Source organism: Phocoena sinus, chromosome 4, assembly GCF_008692025.1.
Source record: "Phocoena sinus isolate mPhoSin1 chromosome 4, mPhoSin1.pri, whole genome shotgun sequence".
In the NCBI taxonomy this organism is placed as follows: domain Eukaryota; kingdom Metazoa; phylum Chordata; class Mammalia; order Artiodactyla; family Phocoenidae; genus Phocoena; species Phocoena sinus.
The window spans coordinates 116,297,142-116,319,584 of record NC_045766.1 but is presented as its reverse complement, the minus strand read 5'-3'; the positions used below and the strand labels follow the sequence as shown (position 1 = coordinate 116,319,584).

Sequence of the window (22,443 nt, the reverse complement as noted above, 5' to 3'; positions counted from 1 at the left end):
AGGTGAACAGCTCATAGGGTCTGAAGGGCAAACTATCATGAATTGGAAAGACCAGATCTTTTAATCACATTGAATTCTACTATTACAAGTAAAATCCATGTTTTAGATGGAAGAATACACATTCACAGAGCAGCAGAAAAAAATATTTTTAGTAGCAGACTTAATGCTTTCTTTGAGGGTAGACCCTTAAAATGGCAAAAATATCAGAATCTATAATGTCATCTCTGAGGTAGAAAGCTGTAAGTCTCAACGGAGTAACTATGACCCAAATGTAGACACTATATTTGCATAGAAATCAACTTTCTTTACAAAAAAATACCCTGTGGAGTTTTCTACTCTTACCAATAGCTCCTGCAGTCTTACTCTTAGATGTGAATAAAGAGAAAGACCAACTGGTTTGTCTATCCCAATGCATTTCATTCATACTTCAATCCAAACTTTGCTGTGGAGCTCAATCTAAGTGTTAAATAAGTAATTAGTAATTAATTATTAATTAATCTAGGATAATTAGCTTAATTTATCCTTAGTGCATAAATACTTTTGTTACATATTTGCTATGTACAAAGTTCTGAACATTTTCATTATTTTAGATGGATACAATACTTGAGGTGGATTTATTTCACACTGTAGATGAATTTTTCAGATGAACTAGAAGCACAGACAGAGTCATAGACTTGTCTTTCTTCCCCTTCCTTACTTGGGACCCCCTCCAGGAATGATAGCTTGAGCTTTGCTACATATATATTGTTTTGACAGGGTAAATAAAAAGAGCATTACTTTTGAGTTCAAACAACTTAGGCTTGAGTTCTGGTTCTGTCACTAACTTCCTGTAAGCTCTTGGGAAATTATTTAATGCTTGCATTTCTTTTTCTGTAATATTTACAGTAATAATGACACCTCACATATATATCTAAGAGGTGTGTTGTGGGCATAAAATGACTTAATGAATTCAAAAGTGTTTTGTAAACTATAGGATACTCTACAAATATAAGTTGATAAGTTGATATGATACCAAAAACATAAACACATCATCAAATACATTTAGGAGCCTTTCTTCAAGTATGTTGGGGTTTTTTTCAATATTACTAGTAAATAGTTTCCTTAAACTTTTAAAAGAAATTTCCTCTTAGATTTATTTTTAACTCTAAACCCCCTTAGTGTAATGCCCTCATTATTCTAATTTTCAATGATTCCATTCTTTCTACCAATTGTCATGGACACCAGAGTTCTCTGAAATCTAATTTGTATATTTCTTTGTCTTTAGAAAGGAGATATCATAGACATTATCTGCAAAACGCCAATGGGGATGTGGACAGGAATGTTGAACAATAAGGTGGGAAACTTCAAATTTATTTATGTGGATGTCATCTCAGAAGAAGAAGCCCCCAAGAAAATAAAGGCACACAGAAGGAGTGGAAAGGAAAAACCTAAGACTCTGCAGGAGTTCTTAGAGAGGATTCACCTTCAGGTTAGCAAACCTATGGCCTGTTTGATTTTGGTGGCATACGGATGGAGTAATTGAGAATGGGTCAGTGTTTGTTTAGTTAAAAAATACATGACTTACAGAAAGGGAAAATCTGTTTTCCAAAAACAGTTTATATATACCCTTTATTACTTTTATTATGCAAGGACAGGTCTTGATATAACATCCTTTGGACTAAACTCTAATGGTACTTAGCAGTTGCAGTAGAGATTAGGTTGAGAAAGTGCAGTGAAAAATGAAATATACTTGGGAGAATAAAAGTCCAGAGAAAACATGTAATGAGAATGATAAAGAGAATATAAAGAGTGAAGGTAAAGATTCAGAGAATTGAAAGGAGAAATGAAAAGAAAATTATATTTTCTATAGAGCAGAGATCAAAAGCAAGTCAAGAGAAGATAACTAAATTAATTGTTTTTAAAGTAATTTGTTAGGAAACAGCGATCATTAAGCCCTCATAATGATTGTGTTAAGAAAACTGTGTTGTCTTTATTTAAAATCCAATTATTTTCTTGTTAACATTAGAAAACTTTTTATGAAATATCTATGTTGTTAAATGGCATGTACATACAATATGCCTAGCCTCACTCAATTTACTGTTTTGCAATCCATTTCTAAAATTAACACAGCAGTACTTTGATAGTTTTCAAAATTCATCAAGACAATAGCCAATTAATCTTTCCTTAACTGGTTTTCCTGAATTATCTAGTTGCATTCTTGCCTGTAGACACATTACATAGGCCTTTCAATATTACTATTGGTGTCCCCCAAATGGGGTACTCCTTGGAGGAAGCACAAGTTTGAATCCTGCTTCAGCTACTTGTTTGTTCTGTGACCTATGAAAAAAACCAAGGTCTAAGGAAGTGAAATACCTTACTCAAGAATCCACAGTTAGTTACATCAGGATGGGAATTTTTTTTTTTTTTTTCTGTTCTAACACAGTGCTCCTTCTAGGATATATCACTTTTAACAAGAGTTGAGTTGCTACTCCTTCTTTCCCTTTTTTAAAAATAAATAAAGGGCTAGTAATAAGTTCTTTCTGATTACTTAAAACTTTTATACCTCCTCTTACTCAATTTTAGTAACTAAAATAAGGATATTGAAATTATGATCAAGTGAAATGGGAGGAATATCTGAGAAAGTTGAAAAGCATTCAAATTTACTTTGCATTTCTATTGTTAGAGAGAAGTTACATAAATAACATAACAGACTTTGAAATCAGAAGCCTATGAATTTTAAACTAATTTATATTGATGCAAATGATGGACAAAATATACATGATAAGAAATGGAAACAATACTTTTCCCAACCACAGTGCTTTCATGCTTAATGAAAGCTTTTAAATAAATAGAAAGTCTGAGATTCCTTAGGTTTCTATAATGCCTTTCAACCAAAATGCTAAGTATACTTTTTTATATAAATTGGGTCTATTTCAAATTCATTTTTTAACCTACTCCAAGAAGTTAATAAGAGTAGATGATTTTGCAACCAAGCAAACAAGAAAAGATATAGATCCAGAAATATTGTTATAATATACTGTATTAGAGGCCTTTTATTGACAGACTTAATAACATACTAGCTTTGTCAATTTCACTATTTGAGAAGTGAAAAACTGCCAAATGGGATGAATGATCCAGGTATTTAATTGATCCATGATTTAGCATTGTATAGCTTAAGGTAGTCATTTCTTCTTTACATTTGTCCTTCCAGAAGGTGAGAACTGTACAACATACTGTTTAAATGTCCCCAAGTTCATATGTGGAAAACTAGTACAAATAAAATAAAGTTAAGCAAAAGTTCTGTTGGCACCTTTGGTTTTCATGCATGCCTACACTTTTTTTTTTTTAATCTAAAGAGAACTAAAAATAAAATATTTGAATCTATTTTATATTATGCATATTTTTTCTTCCCCACAGGAATACACCTCAACACTTTTGCTCAATGGTTACGAGACCCTAGAAGATTTAAAGGATATAAAAGAGAGTCATCTCATTGAATTAAACATTAAAAATCCAGAAAATAGGATGAGGTTACTATCAGCTGCTGAAAATCTTCTTGATGAAGAAAGTAAGTACGCACACCTACTCTTCTCCCTAGCTGAGAATCACAGTTTAATGTAAACAGTAAGATCATTAAAAACAAAGCCCCAGTTTTATTTACTGAGAATCATGTAAAGCATTCTTTCCAATAAAATAAGTATTTTCTTATACATTTGGAAACAACAACTCTGGTCAAATATATCATTAGAAAGAGGGCCTTTTTTTCCTTACTGGATTCAGGAAACAAAAGGGCTTTTCTGGGTACCTCATTTAAATTCTGCAGAGCTATTAATTTACACACAAGTGGATGTCCACATTCCCCAAAACTGAGGGAGTTAGAAACAAATATTTAGTGACAGCATGAGCCATTAGCGAGAAATGTCATATGAAACTTCTGTAGAACAGCACAGAGCATCACTCTGAGCTAATGAGCCTTCGCTCCACACAAGAAAATTCGTTTCATTACCATAGAGTCACATCTTGTAAGTGTTTACAGTATTCTTTCAAAATGCTATAATAGCTTGCAAAAATATTCAGCACTTACTTTTATTATCTGAGATGGTTCTTTGTATTTGTAAGTATAAACTAAAGATGGAGTAACACATGTAGATTCCCTTGAATATTGGCTACGCTAACTGGATTTGTAAAGATGGGATAGCTTTTGTTTTTCCAACTGCCCAATCTGAGCATTCTTCTTATTAAATCTGGCCAGGCTCCCAAAACTCTGAGCTCAGGGAGTGCCAAACTCTGCAAGGAGTATTTTGTTAGAAAAAAGGGGGGAAGGTGTCTAATTTTAAAGGAGAAAAAGAACTTAGATCATCTAATCCAACCTTCTCTTTCACAAGTAATATTAATAATAATCATTAATTATCCTTTGAACATGTTCTCTGACTAAAACTTTGAGCCAAGATCTTTACATTTATTTTCTTCTTTAATGCTCTCCACAACTCTGTGAGCTAGTATCATCCCTATTTTTATAATGAGAAATTGAGAAGATAAGCAACTTGTCCAAGCTCAAGCACTTAGTGAATTAGAAAGCTAGGACCAGTGTTTGTGACGCTATGTTATACTTTCTTACACAGCCCAGACTGAGAGTAAAGAGGAAAGTTCTATTTAGGACCCAGGTCTCCTGACTGTCCCTTCGTGAGCTTTTCTATATCCTCCCTCATATGCCTCACAAAATGGCATAGTTGAACTGCACATGTGTATTATACACTGGCCTTTTATCTAGTGAGAATCAATTTACTTTTTTAGAAACTGTACCTTACTTAATCCTTACTTACTGTCTTGAGTTTGCATAGATCCTCATCCTGTTCAAAGAGTTTTCACATGCATCACTAATTTGACACCCGCAGAATTGATTTCATCCTTTGGCCTAGGAGTTTGTATGCATTCTTTGAAGTTGTGGAGGCTAGGAGATGCAGAAGAGAGAGGAATCGGGTCACAGAGGCAGACACAGGTCAAACTTAAGAAAGTAGCCTATTTACTCAAAAGTACAAGCCAAAACAAAACTGATCAGTGTAAACTGGTATAGCAATATCTTCAAAGGAAATGAGGCAGTTTCTTTCACATCTCATCATTTCAGAACATGGATCCTCACTAAGCAATATTACGCTAAGAAATGGATTCTGTAGATTTCTTGTAATTGATAATTTTCAGTGTCATTGTCAATGCTCTCCGAAATAAGTTGATGCTGAAGTAGAGGGAGGAAGAAGAGTATTTTTTGAGCACTTGTAAATAATTGCTTTTCGTCTACAATAACATCCATGTAGGTATTTTGCCCATTTTATAGATGAGAACATATTTCAGAGATGAATTTCAAAGAGGCCAAACAGCTAGATTAGTAGCAGAGTTGGAGTTTTAATCAAAGGCAGTCTACTCTAAAAATCCAAGTTCTTTCTTCCACACATACAAACTAGTAAATATGAATAGAACAGTGACTATTTGAAAATTCAAGTTTTCTACTGCTTGGTCAATTTTCCCAAGAGCTTCAGTTCAGTTTTCCATCCCAGAAAGTGGAAGTTAATATTTAAGTGAGAACGGAAACTTTGCGACAGCACGACGCCCTGAAAGGTGAAAGGCTACTGTGGCCTCATTGAAACAAGATTTGTGAATGAAGGGGCCTGAGAGCCATGGGAAACAGGGCTTTCAGCCAGACAAGTGTGCTCAGCAGAGACCCACAGAAGGAAGCTCAGTCCAGTGCCAAAGGCATGGGCCACTGAAGGCCTCCCTCATCACCCATCTACTTTCCATGTTAACAAAAGAATAACTTATGGATGATACCATATTAGAGCTAGGTGTAATTTTAAAAACCGTCTGACCCAAATTCTTCCTATACAAGATGGGGAAACTAAAACTAAAGTAGATAAGTAGCCTTCTCAAGGTCACGTACCTAGAACCCAGTCTCCTAAATCTATTAGAAATACATTCTGCTACGCCCTGGTCTCTGAAAACAAAAGACAGTATCTCCAAAGCATGATGTGACTTTCCGTGTTTGACCTAAAAAAGTAAAAATTCCCTGAATTATTTCTCTTTATAAAACTTCAGAAAACAGTACTTGAAGGTCACTAGAGGTTGATCATTTAATAATATCCAGTAATGTACAAACATACCCACACTGAGTCAAATTCTGGGAGATGAAAGATGGACAAAATGTAGATTCGACCAGTGTTTGTTGTCAACATACAACCCTGAGATTTTTCTTCCTTTAATCTTACCGGTCTAAAGTAGTATTAGAATATACATGTCAAAAAGATGCATATTGCATGTTAGGCTATTCTGACTGAAAGCTATTTATCTTATATGAAACTGCTTTGCTCAAGGAATAAAGAAGAATGACTTCTATTTGTTGATAAGATGGTGAGTCCTGATGATTCGGCACCATGCTTCTGCATGCTTATTTTTATCTATTCTCTACTCTGTGAATCATATCATCTACAACCATGCTAAAGATTAAATGCACAACCTTCGTGTACCTTGAATGATAAAGACCTTGAACGTATGGTTGTATAAAACTGAGACGTTATGAAAAACAAAGGCATGTCATAGTCATAGGTTAAAAATAGTTAGCTTTTTGTGCGTGTTTAAGAATGGGGTGTGCAAATTGGCCAGGATTTTATGTATGCATTTTATTTTGATCACTGAATAACGTCAGTTTGGGGGAATGTCAATAAATTCCTAGTTTAGAATTTCATTGCTTCTTAGGTTGGAAACTGGAAAGTTTTGCTTTGCTTATCATTCAATATAAAAATTGAGCAGAGTGGGCCCCTGTTTTGAGGGCAGGAGTTAAAGCTTTGAGATTAGGTAGAAAAGGCCACAAGCTCCATGTGAGCCTTTAATACATCTAGAGGGACCAAGAGGATGGGGGATGGAACAGGGACAAACAGAAATCTAAGACTTAGAGCAAGCAATTTCCCTGTTCTCTTAGGCCAAAATAGATAGCATTGTACCCACTCTGACCTTGAAAATGTTAACCGGATTAAACTTTTTTAGGTCACTACTTGACAGGAGGTAAAGTTGCTTCTCCAAGAAGCTGACAGTAGGGCTGGCGAGTGGTGTTAGGGCTGTTCACAGTATTACCTCTGGAGTAGAATAACGACTTTGGGTTCTGCAATCCCAGGCAAGACCAGTACAGAGATATTCTGAATTTGTTCTCAAGTTGCATTAGAACTCAGCAGAATTAGGCTACTGGCTCCTTCAGCTGGGAATCTAGACGAGGTTAGAAGAAGAAGAAAAATTAGGGTGAAGTACTCAGCTCTTGAAGGAGCAAAAGAGCAGAATCTGTTATTTTGTGCACATTAGATTTTCTCTATCTTCTGAATTTTAAAATTGTTTGTTTACTTTGAGTAAATATTCCCAGCAAGGAAAAAAGAGAATAGAGAATATATGTGTGTGTGTTTTTCCATAAACAGAACCTTCAAAATCCCTTTGCCTTGCTGAGAAATGGCTCTTTAAAGTAATAAGATAGGTAACTGCTGTTTATAGTTAAACAGCTCTTTTTATTCTGAACTTGTTTCTCTTTTCATACATTTAGAAGCACTTTGATGTGTCTTAAAAGTGTGTCTATGAGAATGTGTACTATCGTCCTTGGGGAAAACAGGTGATGGAAATATCTTGTTTTCCCCATAACAGAGGGATAATTAAAATTTAAATTGGAAACCAAAAACAACTTAGTAACAGAATAAACAGACTATACTAGAATCTGTCTGTAACGTATTGGAGGTTACTACCTGCAACCTTTGTTTGCAGTGTTCAGTGAGGAGGAAGGGGGAGGGTGGGTTGTGTGCCAGGCTGTCAGCACCAGCTGTGGTCACAGCAGCCCCTCATTGCTCAGCTATCCCCAGTTGTGTCTTCCTGCCTGCCTCCCTGCCCCAAACGATACAGGGCAAATGGCAAGGCCCAGCCAGGAGCCTGGAACATGAGCTGCCAGCAGGGGAGGCTTGTAGCTATGCCAAGCAGCAGTCCAGCAGTTGGCCTGACAGTGTGCCAGGGTAGCCTGGTGCATTAGCCCCTGACATGCATGCCTGGCGTTTCCAACCCACTTGCCGTATGATTTGGATCTAGATTCAAGAAATGTGGGGCCTTTAAGAAAATATATGCTAACTATCCACAGAGACGGAGAAAGCACCCAGGCATTTTACATTCATGTATTTATAAATATGCATTTAATATCTATTTCTAGTCATAGAAATTTTGCTTTATGAAATTTACTTTCTTCAGATTTTTTTGGTTTTACCCCCTAAGATTGAAATTATGTTAGATGCCATATTCTGTATAATACAAAGAACAATAAAATGAAATAGAAACATTTTGTACTTCAACCAGAGAACAATCTCCAGAGGAAAGAGTTCATAGAATTTTCACCTCAGTCACTTATAATGTCTGTACATGTAGGGCATTCCTGTACTTGTTTTTATATTGCACTGTGATTGTGTACTAGGCATGGCTTTGTAGTGTTTACCCTGGCCAAACAAGACCGAATTCTCTATTACCATGTACCTTCCCAAAGCCCCTAGCACCACACTTTGCATAGAGTGGATGGTAACAGATGCTTGTAGAATGCATACATGTTGAATGAGGGAGTGAAGAGATCTGCAAATAGAGAGCAAAACTTTTTTCTGTGTATAAAACTTAAAGTCCCCTTCAATCCCACTTTACACACAAAAGTTTTTGTAACGGGCAGGTGGGTGTTGATATGTGTTGTCAAGATTCGTTTTATGTATACGCTAACCATGTGTGCATGTGAGTGTGCAAGTGTGTAAATGAGTACACCTCTAGAAGGAGATAATGTAAAAACTGTCAAAGTTTAAAATGTGCATACTTTTTTATGCAGAAACTCCAGTTTTAGGAATTTGATTAATTTCTACAAATGCATAAAAACACTAGCTAAACTACGAGGAGTTTCATTAAAAACTAAAACCAATGTGAACTTCCATCAGTAATTAATTTGTTATAAATAAGTTGAGATATATGTGAACAGTAAAATAGTAGGAAAATATTAGGAGAATGAAATGCCTACTGACATGAAGATGTCCGAAACATATTAAATGATAAAAGCAAATTGTAGATCAGTAATATGCAAGGTAATGTTATTTTTGCCAAATAATAATACATTTTAAAATAATGAAGTTAGGTTATTTTTTCACCATGTGAAGTAAACAGGATTGATTTAACCTGTAAGAAATACGATATTGATTTTCCAAGGTCCCTAATTTAGCAATAGAATAATAGCCTTTAATATTATTTGGTCATTATCAAAATAGTCCAATGTGACAGCAACTCAACCACGGGTAAACATTTCCTGGGACCAAAGCCTCTCATGGAACTGTGTGCTTGAGTGAAGTGGCAGCCTAACGGTGCTGTCCCTGTCAGTGCTGAGTGATTGGATCTTGAGTGAGTGTGCCTCTACCCTACTGAAGGAGCCAGCAGAGTGGCGTGGAAGTTGTTGTGAGTGTAAGTGAAAAGAGGTACATCTCATTAGAGAGGAGACTACGATGCTAGGATGCAAAGAGACATCTGCAAACAGGGAGAGTCAGTTCAACTCCATATTCTCTCATGGCCTCGGGAAGACAGCAACTGGTTGGTTTCCCGTGAAGACATTCCTATTTTCAGTTTGTTCTTGTTGCTTTTCCAAAAGGTGGGTAGGTATTCAAATGAAATAAATACCAAATCGTCACTAAATAGAAAATTAAAATATTCAGGTAATTTAAGGACAGAGAGAATAAGAAATAATTAAGAGTTACACCATGTTGCCTACTGAATGTTCCTCCATGGACAATGCTACCTCTGGACAAATAAATATAGCCATAGTTATCTGGAGAGTGCTTGAGTTTTGGTTTGAGTGACTCATGTGGAGCTACCAATGAGGATGAGATTTTGAGCCATCCTAAGATGTGCTTTAAGCCTGTTTTTTCCTCTTTGGAGGTGGTACCAGGCTAGAGAACAAGAGGAGGATAATACAAAGACCCAAGAGGTACCGTCATTTGAATTTCAACAAATTTCTTACTTGATCTTCTTTAGTCCATATTTCCTTTAATTAATCTAAACATTACATTCTTTTTATTAAACACATTGTTTATGGAGCACTTTCATTGGCCAGCTATTTTCCAGTGCCCTCCGGATTGCATTATTTTATAATATTGTACTTGGCCTAAAGAACAGAGGCTTCATACCTAAGGAAAACAAGATAGTAAAGTCAAAATCTGGAATATTTGGGTAAAGAAAACTGGGAAAGTCAAGCAAAAACTAGTAGTTTACATTTTTTTAATTAAATCTTTAACTTTCTAATACGTGAATATAGGACAGATTTTTCTCCTTAGGGCATGAGAACTTTTTCCCAGCAATAGGAATCTAGTTTGATTTCCTTAAAGCTTTCTTCACGTTTAGTATAATTGAGATTGCCTATACTTAATTAATTAAATGTCACAACTCGATATTTATTTTATGAATAATTATATTAGCTCTCTTATGTTCTAATCACCATGCCACTTTTTATCTCCATTGATGACTATCTTATGTTGAACCATGGGCTTTATACAATTCCATAACAATTTTGGTAAGAAATAAAGTATTTTAGTATTCAAATTAGTTCTTTATGACAAAATACCTCCTAAATAATTTTTTGTTAACATAATTTTTTTATTACATAAAGTACAGAACTGTTTGGGGCTGCTTTCTGTACTCCTATTATGCCTGCTGTTAGCTGGTAGCAATAAGATATACCCTTTTTCAAGTTATTTACTAATTCTCCAATATACCCAGATTTTTTTAAATGTACAGCTTTGGGGATATTTGCAAACCATTCAGGGGCTTTATTAAAAATGGTACCATTTTATTTTTTTTTGTACTTTATTAAAATAAAATATAAAATGTATATGATCCAGAAATATAGAGGAACTCTATCTAAAATTTTAACACTTTCATTTGTGAATTATATGATATCTCTAAGTTTTTACATAATTTTAATAATAGAAAAATTATATATAATAATTTTTAAACTTAACATATTATCAGAAATATTTTGGTATAAAAAGATGCACTCATATACCCTACGGCAAGTCTGTAATTTTGTAGGCAAACTGTTTCTTATTCCAATGTATTACTTGCCTGGTTAGCTCAGATGATTGGACCATGGGACAAAATCGATGAAGGTTATAGTTTCAATTTCTAGGTAGGTCAGTTAGCTTTACTTGGCTTCATGGCCACATGAAGGGACTAAATGACTTAGAAAGAACATGTGGAGGTATTAGTGTGAATTCATCTCCTCTGCTGGAAAAACCACGCATAGCAGAAGACCTAGGTTTGTGCCAATCCCGGTCATTAGCGTCAAGATGAAAAAAAAAAAACAAGAAGAGGACAATCTTGACCCTCCAAATACAAAAACTGAATGCTAGATAGCTTTCATTTCCATAATATAATTTGCTGACCTGCCTTCTCTTTTTATAGTTACAGTTGAGGGGCTCCAGCCAATCACCTGCCTGAAATTACTGCAAGCCCAGTAGGAAGCTTTTGAGGAGGCGTAGTCATGTTTTCATTTCATTAGGAAATCATTTAGCAAATTACTGCTGTTCTGTAAATTACTGTGCTGCATAACTTTCATACTGAGCAATTATTTCATTTTTCCGTAAAAATTGCAGATGAAAGGTTTCTACAATAAATAACCTGTATTGAAAACAAACCATTCCTAGAATTTGGAGAATGTGATACAGCATTTCTCAGGTGGAAATAAAAACAAATATATCGTTTACTTTGTTACTCTTTGAGGTGAATGTATAGTGGCTTCTGAGGATGAAATCACAAACTAAGTATCTAGTTTTTGAAAGGAAAAGAGCTAATTTTGGAAATCAGAGTTCTTTAAACCTAAGTTTTACATCTTGAAGAGAGCCCCACCATCAGTAATCAACCTAAACAGAACACGGTGTTGGGAGTAGTTTTCATTAAGCCAAGTCCAAATGTTTAGGATGTCAGTCTGTGGGTAGGAACTCAGTTCTTTCAATTTTGTGTTGAGGCAATGGGCCCAAATATAAACTGAGGAAATACAGCCTTATCCCCACAGCCATTCTGACTAACAGAACCACATTCCAAATATGGAGATCACTGCTGATATGGCAAGAAGCATTGCAAAAAGACTGATTCCTCTGGCCTTTTCCGGAAACACTTGGCTAATGGAACACAGGGCTGGCTCTTTCATTTCAGTGGCAGTAAGACCGAAAAGCAAAGGAAGAGGAGAAAGCTTTTCCTTAAAGAATGAGGTCCCATTTCAGTGCTGCCTTTTCATAAAAGAAGGGCTTGGAAACAAAAATGAATGACTCATAAAGACTAGTCAATATTAAGTAGATGCCCCCAAACCTGAAGGTCATTATAACTAATAAAGAGAAAATGCTTCATGATAGCTAACATTTTAAAATAACAATCACAATAGGTGTATATTAAGTTAAAGGTCCTTATACTAGAACTAGTTAAAACATCACTAGACTTAAATTTGTGCTACTTGAGTCCACAGTTAAATAAAGTTGTGACAAATGTGGAGAAGATTAAGAAGAATGGCATAAATGTGGTTTCATCGTTGCAAATGAAAACTTTGAGGAAAAGGTTAAAAGAACTGTTATGATTCATTTTGAAAATGAGTGGACTAAGAAATTTTTATCATTTTTTCCAACCTTTCTCAACTTGTGTTTCTCATATAAACCACATAATACAGAAAATAATTTAAGTGACTCAATTCCTCCATGAAAGGTACATAACTAGTACCATTGTAGATACATTGATAAGAACTTAATTCATTATGTACAAGGATGCTGAGGCACCAGGGCTTAATTCTCTCTTGTAATAGAGGTTGATAACAATTGAATACACAGTGGACCATAAACTAATGTTGGCAAGATATCTGAAGCCTAGAAAATGCATTTAAAAGCAGGAGATGTGTAGACAAGATAAAGGGTAGATTTCCAAAAGATAAATTACTTAAGAGTCTATTGAGGAAAATTATACAATTACACAATTTCCTTCTTCCGAAGATTTTGAAGTTTGGATTTACTTTATTCTCACTGGAAGGGGATGAAGTGCATAGCCTCTGAAGGCAGAGGTCTTAATCCACCCTGAAATGTATGTTCTTCCAATGTAAGGCTATTCAAATGTCCAAAGTGGAGAAGCCCCAAGGTTAGAAGGGGAAATAGCAAAACATGCTGATGCAGCTGAGAGGTGATAGCCTAAGATCCATCTCCTTTCCTTGAAACCCATCTCATGATACAGAGAAACATGTGTTTACTGGTGTCAGGCAATGCAAAGAAGGAAACTTCACATTGAAAATGAGAACACTGATGCTTAATATTCTTGAAGAGAGTAAAACTAGGGCTGCTTAGGTTCTTTAGAAATATCTTTCGTTACATCGCTAATGTTATTTTTTTCTCTAAAAAGATAATGCCTGTTGAATCCAGAATACTGCCTTGATGACACAGAATTACCACTCTGAATATAAATAATTGTTATTCAGAACTATAAACAAAGAAGTAGCAGACAAACTATAAAGGGCAGATTCAATGGACATAGAGTTTCTATCTAAAAGCAACCTGGGGAATTCCCTGGTGGTTCAGTGGTTAGGACTCGGTGTGGTACTTTCACTGCCATGGCCCGGGTTCAATCCTTGGTGGGGGAAATAATATCCCGCAAGCCATGTGGCACAGCCAAAAAATTTTAGAAAATAAAAGCAGCTTGGTTTCTATGTCTACTTTTCTGATGAATGCAAACACAGGAAAACTCTGGATACTCTTAAGTTTTATTAGTTAAATTCTAGGTTATTGAAATCCTATTGTACATTGTTGCCCATAGTGACTTTTTATTCATTAATCCACATTATCATGATTCTAGAACTGTTCGAGAAGATCACTACTGACTTGGATTGTACATTTAAACTACAAATGACTTCTTCTAATGTTACTTTAAGGAGTATTTGGACAAGGCATCAGTCACACTGTGGATGCAATCTGCTTTCTTTGGCAACTTGTTATTAATGTAAAATGAGAGTCCATATTGATCTTCACTTATGTAAGCCATTCACATGAACTCCGTGAAACTGCAAGTGAGCAACAAAGGGAAAACTTTGTCTTCTAAGAAAACAGTGGTTTGAATATTTGAGTTCAAACTACTCTTTTATAGTAAACAAACATATTGTTTACTTACAGAATTTTCAATTGTAATGAAGTCAAGTTTGGAACAGTTAAAATAGCTCAAAGATGAATGAGTATATGAACAAAACTTTTCTTGGCTTTGCCTAACTGCTGCCCTCTTTTCCATTTACAGCTATTCAGGAGGAAGAAAATGAATCCGTGTCCCTATTCTTAAGCCCAGACATCTCCTTAAATAAGTCACAGTTAGATGACTGCCCAAGGGACTCTGGTTGTTATATCTCATCAGAAAATTCAGATAATGGTAAAGAAGATCTGGAGTCTGAAAATCTGTCCAACATGGTACAGAAGATTACTATCACAGAGCCAAGCGACTGAATACATATTATCAACTCTACATCTACAAATGTGTTCTATTTTAACTCTTCTTGAGCTATCAATAAAAGATCAAAAAGGAGAGGAAGGGAAGTATTTGCAGATACAACCTGAAGTTAAAATGTTTTAATAGGAATGATTGTACATAAAAGCTCATATCTCTAATGTTCCCAATTATTGTAAATAATATGTATATTTATCATTTTAATGCTACGTGTTTAATATTTCACTTACCTGTATCAGAAAAAGGATAGTGTAAGTTTTTGGTATGTGCGACATAGCCTTATTTGGCTTTATTTTATAAGTGCAAAATGATTCTGCAAAAAAAAAAAAAACTTCCTTTTTTTATACCTGCCAGTTTTGAATTTGTGTATATTGTTGAATGAATAGTAACAGAGTGTGTGTCTGTTTAACTAATTGTCCAAGCAAAGTGTGAGTTAATACTGGATACATTTTATCCTTATCCACAGTGGAGTTTTAGTAATTATTTTTTGTTGATTTCTTCACTGTTATCTGTATGAAAGTATAGATAATGATATATTGTCAATTCTGATTTAGTAAAACTAATTTTAATAATTGTACAGATTTTTCATCTTTAAGTGTAAATATTTTTAATTTTGAAATACCCTAATTTTAATAATAAAAAGAACTATGTGCATTTGGTATTTTCCAGACTAGTGTTACTTAAAGTATATTCATCTTAGAACTTTAGACAAAATATCTCCTATCAGACGAGGTTTTATAGTCAGTTCTCACACACACACACACACACACATATATATATATATATATATATATACAATTTCCAAATCAATTACCTCACCTCAGTCTCTCTCCTGAACCCCAGATCTGTGTTATCCAACTTCCTAAATACTTGTATGTATTAGCTCAGGCTGCCATAACAAAACACCATAGACTGAGTGGCTTAAACAATAGAAATTTATTTCTCACAGTTTCAGAAGACAGAAGTCCAAGATCAAGTTGCCAGCATGGTTGGGTTCTGGTCAGACCTCTCTTCCTGGCTTGCAGATAGCCTCCAACATGGCAGAGAGAGACAGCAAGCTCTCTGGTGTTTCTTCTTATAAGGGCATTAATCCCATCATGAGGTCCCCACCCTCATGACCTAATCTAAACCTAATTATCTTCCAAAGACCCCATCTCCAAATACCATATGCTGGGGTTTAGAGCTTCAACATCTGAATTTAAGGGGATGGGGGGAGGCACAATTCAGTCCACTGCACTCTAGGAAGCTTCAACTCAACTTACCTAAATTCTTGATTTTCTCTGCAAATTTGTCTCTCTTGTTTTATTGCCAATCTACCTCTCTCTTTAATAGTACCAACTTCTTGCCAGTTACCCAAAGCAGAAAATAATTTCTTGCTTCATCTCACATGTATCCTTTTCATATAGATTCAATAAGTAATCAAGCCCTATGGATCCTACCTCTAGAAATGCTTTCATATTCATGGCTTTCTATATATTCCCATAGTTGCTGTCTTGCTTTGGAACCTCATAATCTCATGTGTGAAATGATGCAATAATTTTCCAACTGACTTCTATTCTGTCAATGCCTTACCTTCTAATCCATCTTCCACATGATCTCCAGAAAGAGCTTCTAATACAAAATTAAATCACACACTTCCCAGCCTAAAATTTTCTGATGGCTTTTCATTGTCTTTAGTATAATATTTAAACCCTCAGGGATATAGAAAATCCTTCCCAACAATTTTTAACCTACTCTATGAGTCATACCTTTCCTCTCCCACTCTCACTCTACATTCTCCAGCCAAAATAATCTACTTGCAATGCCCTGAATTCACTATTCCCTTGGCAACTTTTCTTATGTTACTTGTTTTCCTGGAGTGGCTCCTGCTATTTTCTATATCCAGAAGCCACCCTCTGTTTTCTGTCTTGAGACTCACCACCAAAGTCACTTAACTCTGTGAAGCCTTCCATGATTCCCTTTGGTGTTCCCCTCTTTGTGTTTCCATAGCAACTTGTACCTCTGTTGATTACAACACTTATCACGTTACACTTTATTTATTATGACACTTGCCCTTACATGAGACTGTAATCTCCTTGTGACAGAGATTATTTTGTTTAGTCTTTTTAATCTCTGGTGTAATACCAGGTACAGAGTGGGCATTTAGGAATTGTTTGCTGGAGGGCATTAAATATAACAATTATTCCCATACAACACATTCCATATTTATGTTTAAATCAATCTACTCAATCTATAGGTAAATGCCTTCCAAAGTGACCTAAAAGTTTTTTTAAATAAATAAAACATAACGCCTTAGGAAAAATCAGGAAACACAAAGTGTTATTTTAAATTCTTGGGGACAATATTACACTGTTAATCTCTATCATATTTTTCCAGATCCATGAGAGTTAATCCCAGATGTAGTGCCCAGGTCAGGAGTAAAGCACATGTCTCTTTCTGTTCTTCTCTCTCCACAGCAGGAAATCATGTTTCAATTTCAAATTTCCAACATGCTGGCTCCATCATGGCCCCACTCCTGGTAGGACTACTACCTCAAAGAGATTATTCTAGGGCCTCCTTGGACACAGCACAACCACTGACCATAATTTTTAAACTTTAATCAACCTGCTGCCTCAGGGAGGTCAAGGGAGTATAGCTTCTTTATGAAGATGCCCGGAAATTGTAGGTTGGGAAGCATATAAGGAACTTCCTGATTGTAAAATGGTGGATATCACCTGTGAAACATACTCAGCCACAACTTCAATCCCTTCAAAATGAAGGTACCAATCAAGAATTTAGGGAAATACTTTTGAGCAGAAGTGCTGCAGAGGCCTTGAGGAGACTGAAGCAGAGGAAGAGAACTTGGATTCATGCAAAGAGAGAAGAAAGGAGGAAAGTGAAGACAACTTGAGGTTGCAGTTGCTGGTAGGATGGCCCCATCATAGAGCACAGCACCGAAAAGGACACTCTAGCAGAAATACATGTTGGGAGCACTGCTGCCTTTACTTTACCTACTCAATCCCTGCAGCTCTAGCCTCACTTTCCTTAGGTTTTTCTCTTGACCATGGAAAGCTGGATAAAGAGGAGTGGAAAGGCAATAAATAGGTCATCCAAGGTTGTGAGGTAGTTGAGAGACTTAGACCTTCCACTGTTAGCTGGGAGAGAGACACGAGTCTGAGTCTTTTAAGAGTAGATGTGAAGATGGTTCAAGGATTGACATTTTATTGTTTACCAGATGATTACACTGGCTTAGGCCGAAACCTGGTGAGAGAACCAGTCTCACTCATTTATTTAATCACTCAACAATATTTAGACATGGAATATATATGCTGCCCAAGACTATGCCATAAAAACCCTTTGGATCAGATAATCTGCATCACAATCTCGCCACAGCCTCTCCATTGGAACCAGCTGAGTCTCTCAGTTTAGAAAGGTTGTAAAACCATTCTGGAATGCAGTGATTATTCTGATCCCAGGGATAGCCTATATTTACAGATTCAAGTTTGTTGTGACAGTATGCACGGTTAGAGAAATTTCATTTCAGGTAAATAGATAAAATCTTTATAATACTTTATTGATAAGAGCAAAAAGTAGATGATTTAAATTCTGGTTTCCTCCCCCCCGCCCCCACCATTCTATTGCTGATATAAATAGGCATGTATCTTCACCCTGAAGTATTTTATCAGAAGCTTTTTTAAATCAATTAAATTGTAAAAAGAATTCATTAAGAAATAAAATAACTTTTGAAACTTCTAAAATGACAGCGAGCTAAAAATTTTCAGCTTTTAGACACTGTCCAATTCTCTGAGGTTACAGCCAAGTGCCTTGCAACTTCCTGAGTGAGACCAAATTGATGACATTTCATGTTGAGAAACTTCCGTTACAGGCGTAAGTTCTGAGAAAAATAATATGATGAAATTTTAGATACTTCATCACCCCACACACACAACCACTTCCATCTCCCCACCACCGATAAAGAAAATTGTATAACCCATCAGCATGCAGACTTCAAGTACTCTTTCATAAAAGTGGGAAGTCATGCTAAAATTATGTAAAGGTTGAAAGCAAAATGAATAGGGACTAAATACAGGCAAAAGAACAGCAGTTTCTAAATTTGACCAGGTTTTTTGGCTATGGAAATAAGGCAGAAGTAACCCTCACTTTATGCTACCGCCTATCTTACTACTGAATTCATCTCATCACACCCAGTGTTGACCTAAACACATTGACCGGAGATCCTGGTTTGAGGACTGTGTGACTTTGGGTAGGTCACTTATTCTCTGAGCTTAGCTTTTTCCCTCTACAAAATCTATATAATTATAGTACTAATATTCCACGTTATCTTGTCAATTAAATGAGATAATGTGTTCAAAGCACCAGCACAATGCATGCAGTATGTGCATAAAAACTGATATCTGAACATAAAATCAAAGCAGTGCACATGCTACCATAATACTGGCATGGTTTTGTAGTGATATGAAATTCTTCAGACACAAATGCCAGAGGGCTAAGACAAATGTGCTGTCCAGCTGCAATGAGAGAGAGTCAGCTGATTTAACAGACCTTTACAGATTCATGACCATTTTGTCATGACAGACTATTTCTTTGTTTACTCCTGGCAGTTTAGGGAGAGGATATATTGTATTTAGCTCTGACTCCTCACTCTTGGAACATGATAGGGATAATCATTTTTGAAGAATAAATGATTAAGTATATAAATGAATGTCTATATTAAAATAAATAAAAGGTTTGGGGTTATTACTGCACCTTAGGCCCTGGTCTTTACAGTATAGAGTCACAGCCGAGTGTGCTATAGCCAACAAAGAAGCCCTTAGGAAGATACCCTAAATGTAAGATTTAAATATTTGCAAAGTTTATGGGCATCTGAGCAAATGATCTATCATGGGAAATCAAAGAGCAAAGAGAGGCTACCAGGGAAATATGAGCTTTCCATTACTCCCCCTTTCCTACTCCATCACGCAAACTTCTCACATACACAAAGTATCAGTGCGTCTGTGTGATATTACAAATTAAGAAGCCAAGACAAAAGAACCTAAAAAACGTAACATTAGTATGTTCAGAGATTTTTTTTTTTGACCTCTGGGGGCCCCGGTGAGCCTGAGTGCAAAGCACCATGTCCTCACAGGGATGAGGTGAAATCCTGATGCATAGGCTAAAGGCATGGTTTTCCTCTCTGAGTTCTTGGGCACTAGGCCAAGTGAATGGGCAGGAATCATTCCATTTGCAGAGTAAAATGGGGTGAAAAGCACTTCTGGCACACTTTGTCCATATAAATTATACTTGTTTGCAATTCATCAACTCCTTCTCTCCTTTATATCCATATGTAATGTAAAGGATCGTCTTTCTCTGAAGCTCCATAATGATGCACAGTTCAAAAATGTGATAGAATCAGCTAAAAGAGAGCAGATGGAAGCCTTTTTTCCCCAATATGCATATTCATAAAAAAAAAGTAGAGAACTCAACAAAAGGAGATACAGAAGTACTTGTACCCGGGGGCTGCAGAGACTTATGTATAATAGTAAGTTGGTTTCTGCCACTATTCATTCTTGAAACCTTTACTCATTCATTCCTGCAGTAATCATTGAAAATGCTCTGGGAAAAAGTCTGTCTCTCTATATAACACCAAATATATTTCCCTTTGGATTTTTATTGTACCTTAGAATCCACGATTCAGGAAGAAATGGTTAAATATTTTACTAGACAAATATAATTAGAAGGCAAACTATGGAAAGGGGGAGGGGCAAGGCGAGCTTAGAACTGGGAGGAAGTGTGACTTTGACTCTTATACTTGTTTGCAATTCATCAACTCCTTCTATGTGTAAGAACTCTAAAGCCTTTGGGGGCGACCCATCAAAATCAAGAGGCTTATCTGTCAGCCTCCAAATCAACAGCAGATGAATTCAAGCAAGAGAGTCTTGGGCTGGGGAAGGAAGGCATGGACCAATTTGTCAGCTGTGTGTGCAAACTTAGAGTCCTGCTTCAGCACAGGCCTGGGATGCCTGGTTCCCTGGAGCAGGGGTTGTCCCTAGCCTTTTCTCCAAGAGATCTCGAAATATCTAGGAGGGTAGTGGTACTGGAGGAGAAAGCTCTGGTCTGGAAGGAATCTTGGCCCTTGATATTACATATCCATCTTCATAGCAGCAAAGGAGGGACCCTGGACACATCACCAACCCTCTGATCAAACCCTGGCCGGGCCGGCCCCTTGGTCGCCACAGAGTCCACACTGGACGAGGACATCGCAATGGTCGAGGCGCTGCAGAACCAGCTGCCCTGGTTAGAGAACGTGTGGCTCTGGGTCAACTTTCTGGCTTTTTTCCGTTCTACTTCCCTGCGGCCTACTAGGCCTCTCGCTGGGTGGGCATTGCAGAGCTCTGGATCAGCCTCATCACCAAGTGGCTTGACCTTGTCTTCATGTGGTTTCTGTTCAGAGGCAAGCCCTTTCGGTGGGTCCATGTGTCTGGGTACTACAGCCAGGCTCCAGCCCAGGTTCACCAGTTCCCCTCTTCTTGTGAAACTGGTCTAGGCAGCCCTTCCAGACACTGTAAGATCACAGGAGCAGCTCTCTGGCCCATAATGACGGCCATCTTTTCCCAGGTGGCCACTTGGACCTACAGCCACTGGGTGAGAGTGATACCTAGCTTGGCTTATTGCACCTTCCTGCTGGCGGTTGGTTTGTCCCAGGTCTTCCTCTCACCACATTTCCTTCACCAGGTGTTGGCTGGCCTAATAACTGGTGTTGTCCTGGGCTGGCTGATGACCACACCCCCAGGTGCCCAGAGAGCGGGAGCTAAGCTTCTATGGGTTGAGCTCGCTGGCCCTCTTGCTGGGTGCCAGCCTCATCTGTTGGACTCTCTTTACACTGGGCCTGGATCTTTCTTGGTCCATCAACCTGGCGTCTAAGTGGTGTGAGCGGCCTGAGTGAGTACACTTGGACAGCCGGCCCTTTGCCTCCCTGAGCCATGACTCAGGGGCTGCCCTGGGTCTGGGCATCACCGTGCACTCTCCCTGCTATGCCCAGGTACAGAGGGCATACCTGGGATACAGCCTGAAGCTAGCCTGCCTTGTGCTGTCCACGGGGCTGCTGGGCCCCCTGGACTGGCTGGGCTACCCCCTCAGATCAGCCTTTTCTACATCTTCAATTTCCTCAAGCACACCCTCTGGCCATGCCTGGTCCTGGCCCTCGTGCCCTGGCTGGTGCACACATTCAGTGCCCAGGAAGCACCACCCATCCGCTCTTCCTACTCTAGGTGCCTCCTACTGCCACTCTCCTTCTCACAAAGCCCACACTCCATGACCTCCACAATCTGGGAGGCAGCCCCATCCCCTTCCAGCCCCCAACAGGCCCCTCTCATCTTGAATTTTCTACTTTTCCCACCACCTGGTCTCAGGCCCAAATAAGGGCCTTCTCTCTCCCAGGAAGGCTGGTCTTCCTCCTGCCTTTCCTCCCAAGTCCCCAAAGAGCAAAGGCAACAGTAAGACCAGTGGTTCCTATAATACTGTGAGGGGCTGAGAAGAGCCCTAATAAAGGCTTTCCACAGCTCTGGAAAAAAAAAAACAGAAGAAGACAAACTATGTAAAAAAGTGAAGACTTCCGTGTTCCTTTAGCAGTACGGATTACAGATATTTAAAAGCACACTGTTATACCAAACTGTATAGTAATATTCAGAATAAAGTTCAGAATAATGAACTGTCTGGATGGCATTTAGCTATGTGGTTTTTCTCCCCTAGGTACTTTTTTTTTTAATTGGGGTATAGTTATTTTACAATGTTGTGTTAGTTTCTACTGTACAGCGAAGTTGAGTTCCTCATGCTATACAGCAAGTTCTCATTAGCTATCTATTTTATACATATTAGTGTATATATGTTAATCTCAATCTCCCAGTTCCTACCACCCCTCCTTTTCCCCCATGGTGTCCATACACT

The 22,443-nt window shown here is 37.3% G+C and overlaps 1 protein-coding gene and 1 pseudogene across 1 annotated transcript in view; both read left to right on the top strand.

Moving 5' to 3' along the window:
- Window positions 1-15,170, top strand: part of SAMSN1 (SAM domain, SH3 domain and nuclear localization signals 1) — a 48,629-nt gene extending 33,459 nt beyond the window's left edge. Inside the window, exons 6-8 of the mRNA XM_032630444.1 lie at window positions 1,265-1,468; window positions 3,397-3,547; window positions 14,317-15,170. Of these exons, the coding sequence (XP_032486335.1) occupies window positions 1,265-1,468; window positions 3,397-3,547; window positions 14,317-14,519 (558 nt within the window). The 3' untranslated portion in view covers window positions 14,520-15,170. The remainder of the gene's footprint in view (window positions 1-1,264; window positions 1,469-3,396; window positions 3,548-14,316) is intronic.
- A 2,845-nt stretch (window positions 15,171-18,015) lies between these two features.
- On the top strand, window positions 18,016-21,918 carry LOC116752690 (annotated as a pseudogene).
- The last annotated feature ends 525 nt before the right edge of the window (window positions 21,919-22,443 follow it).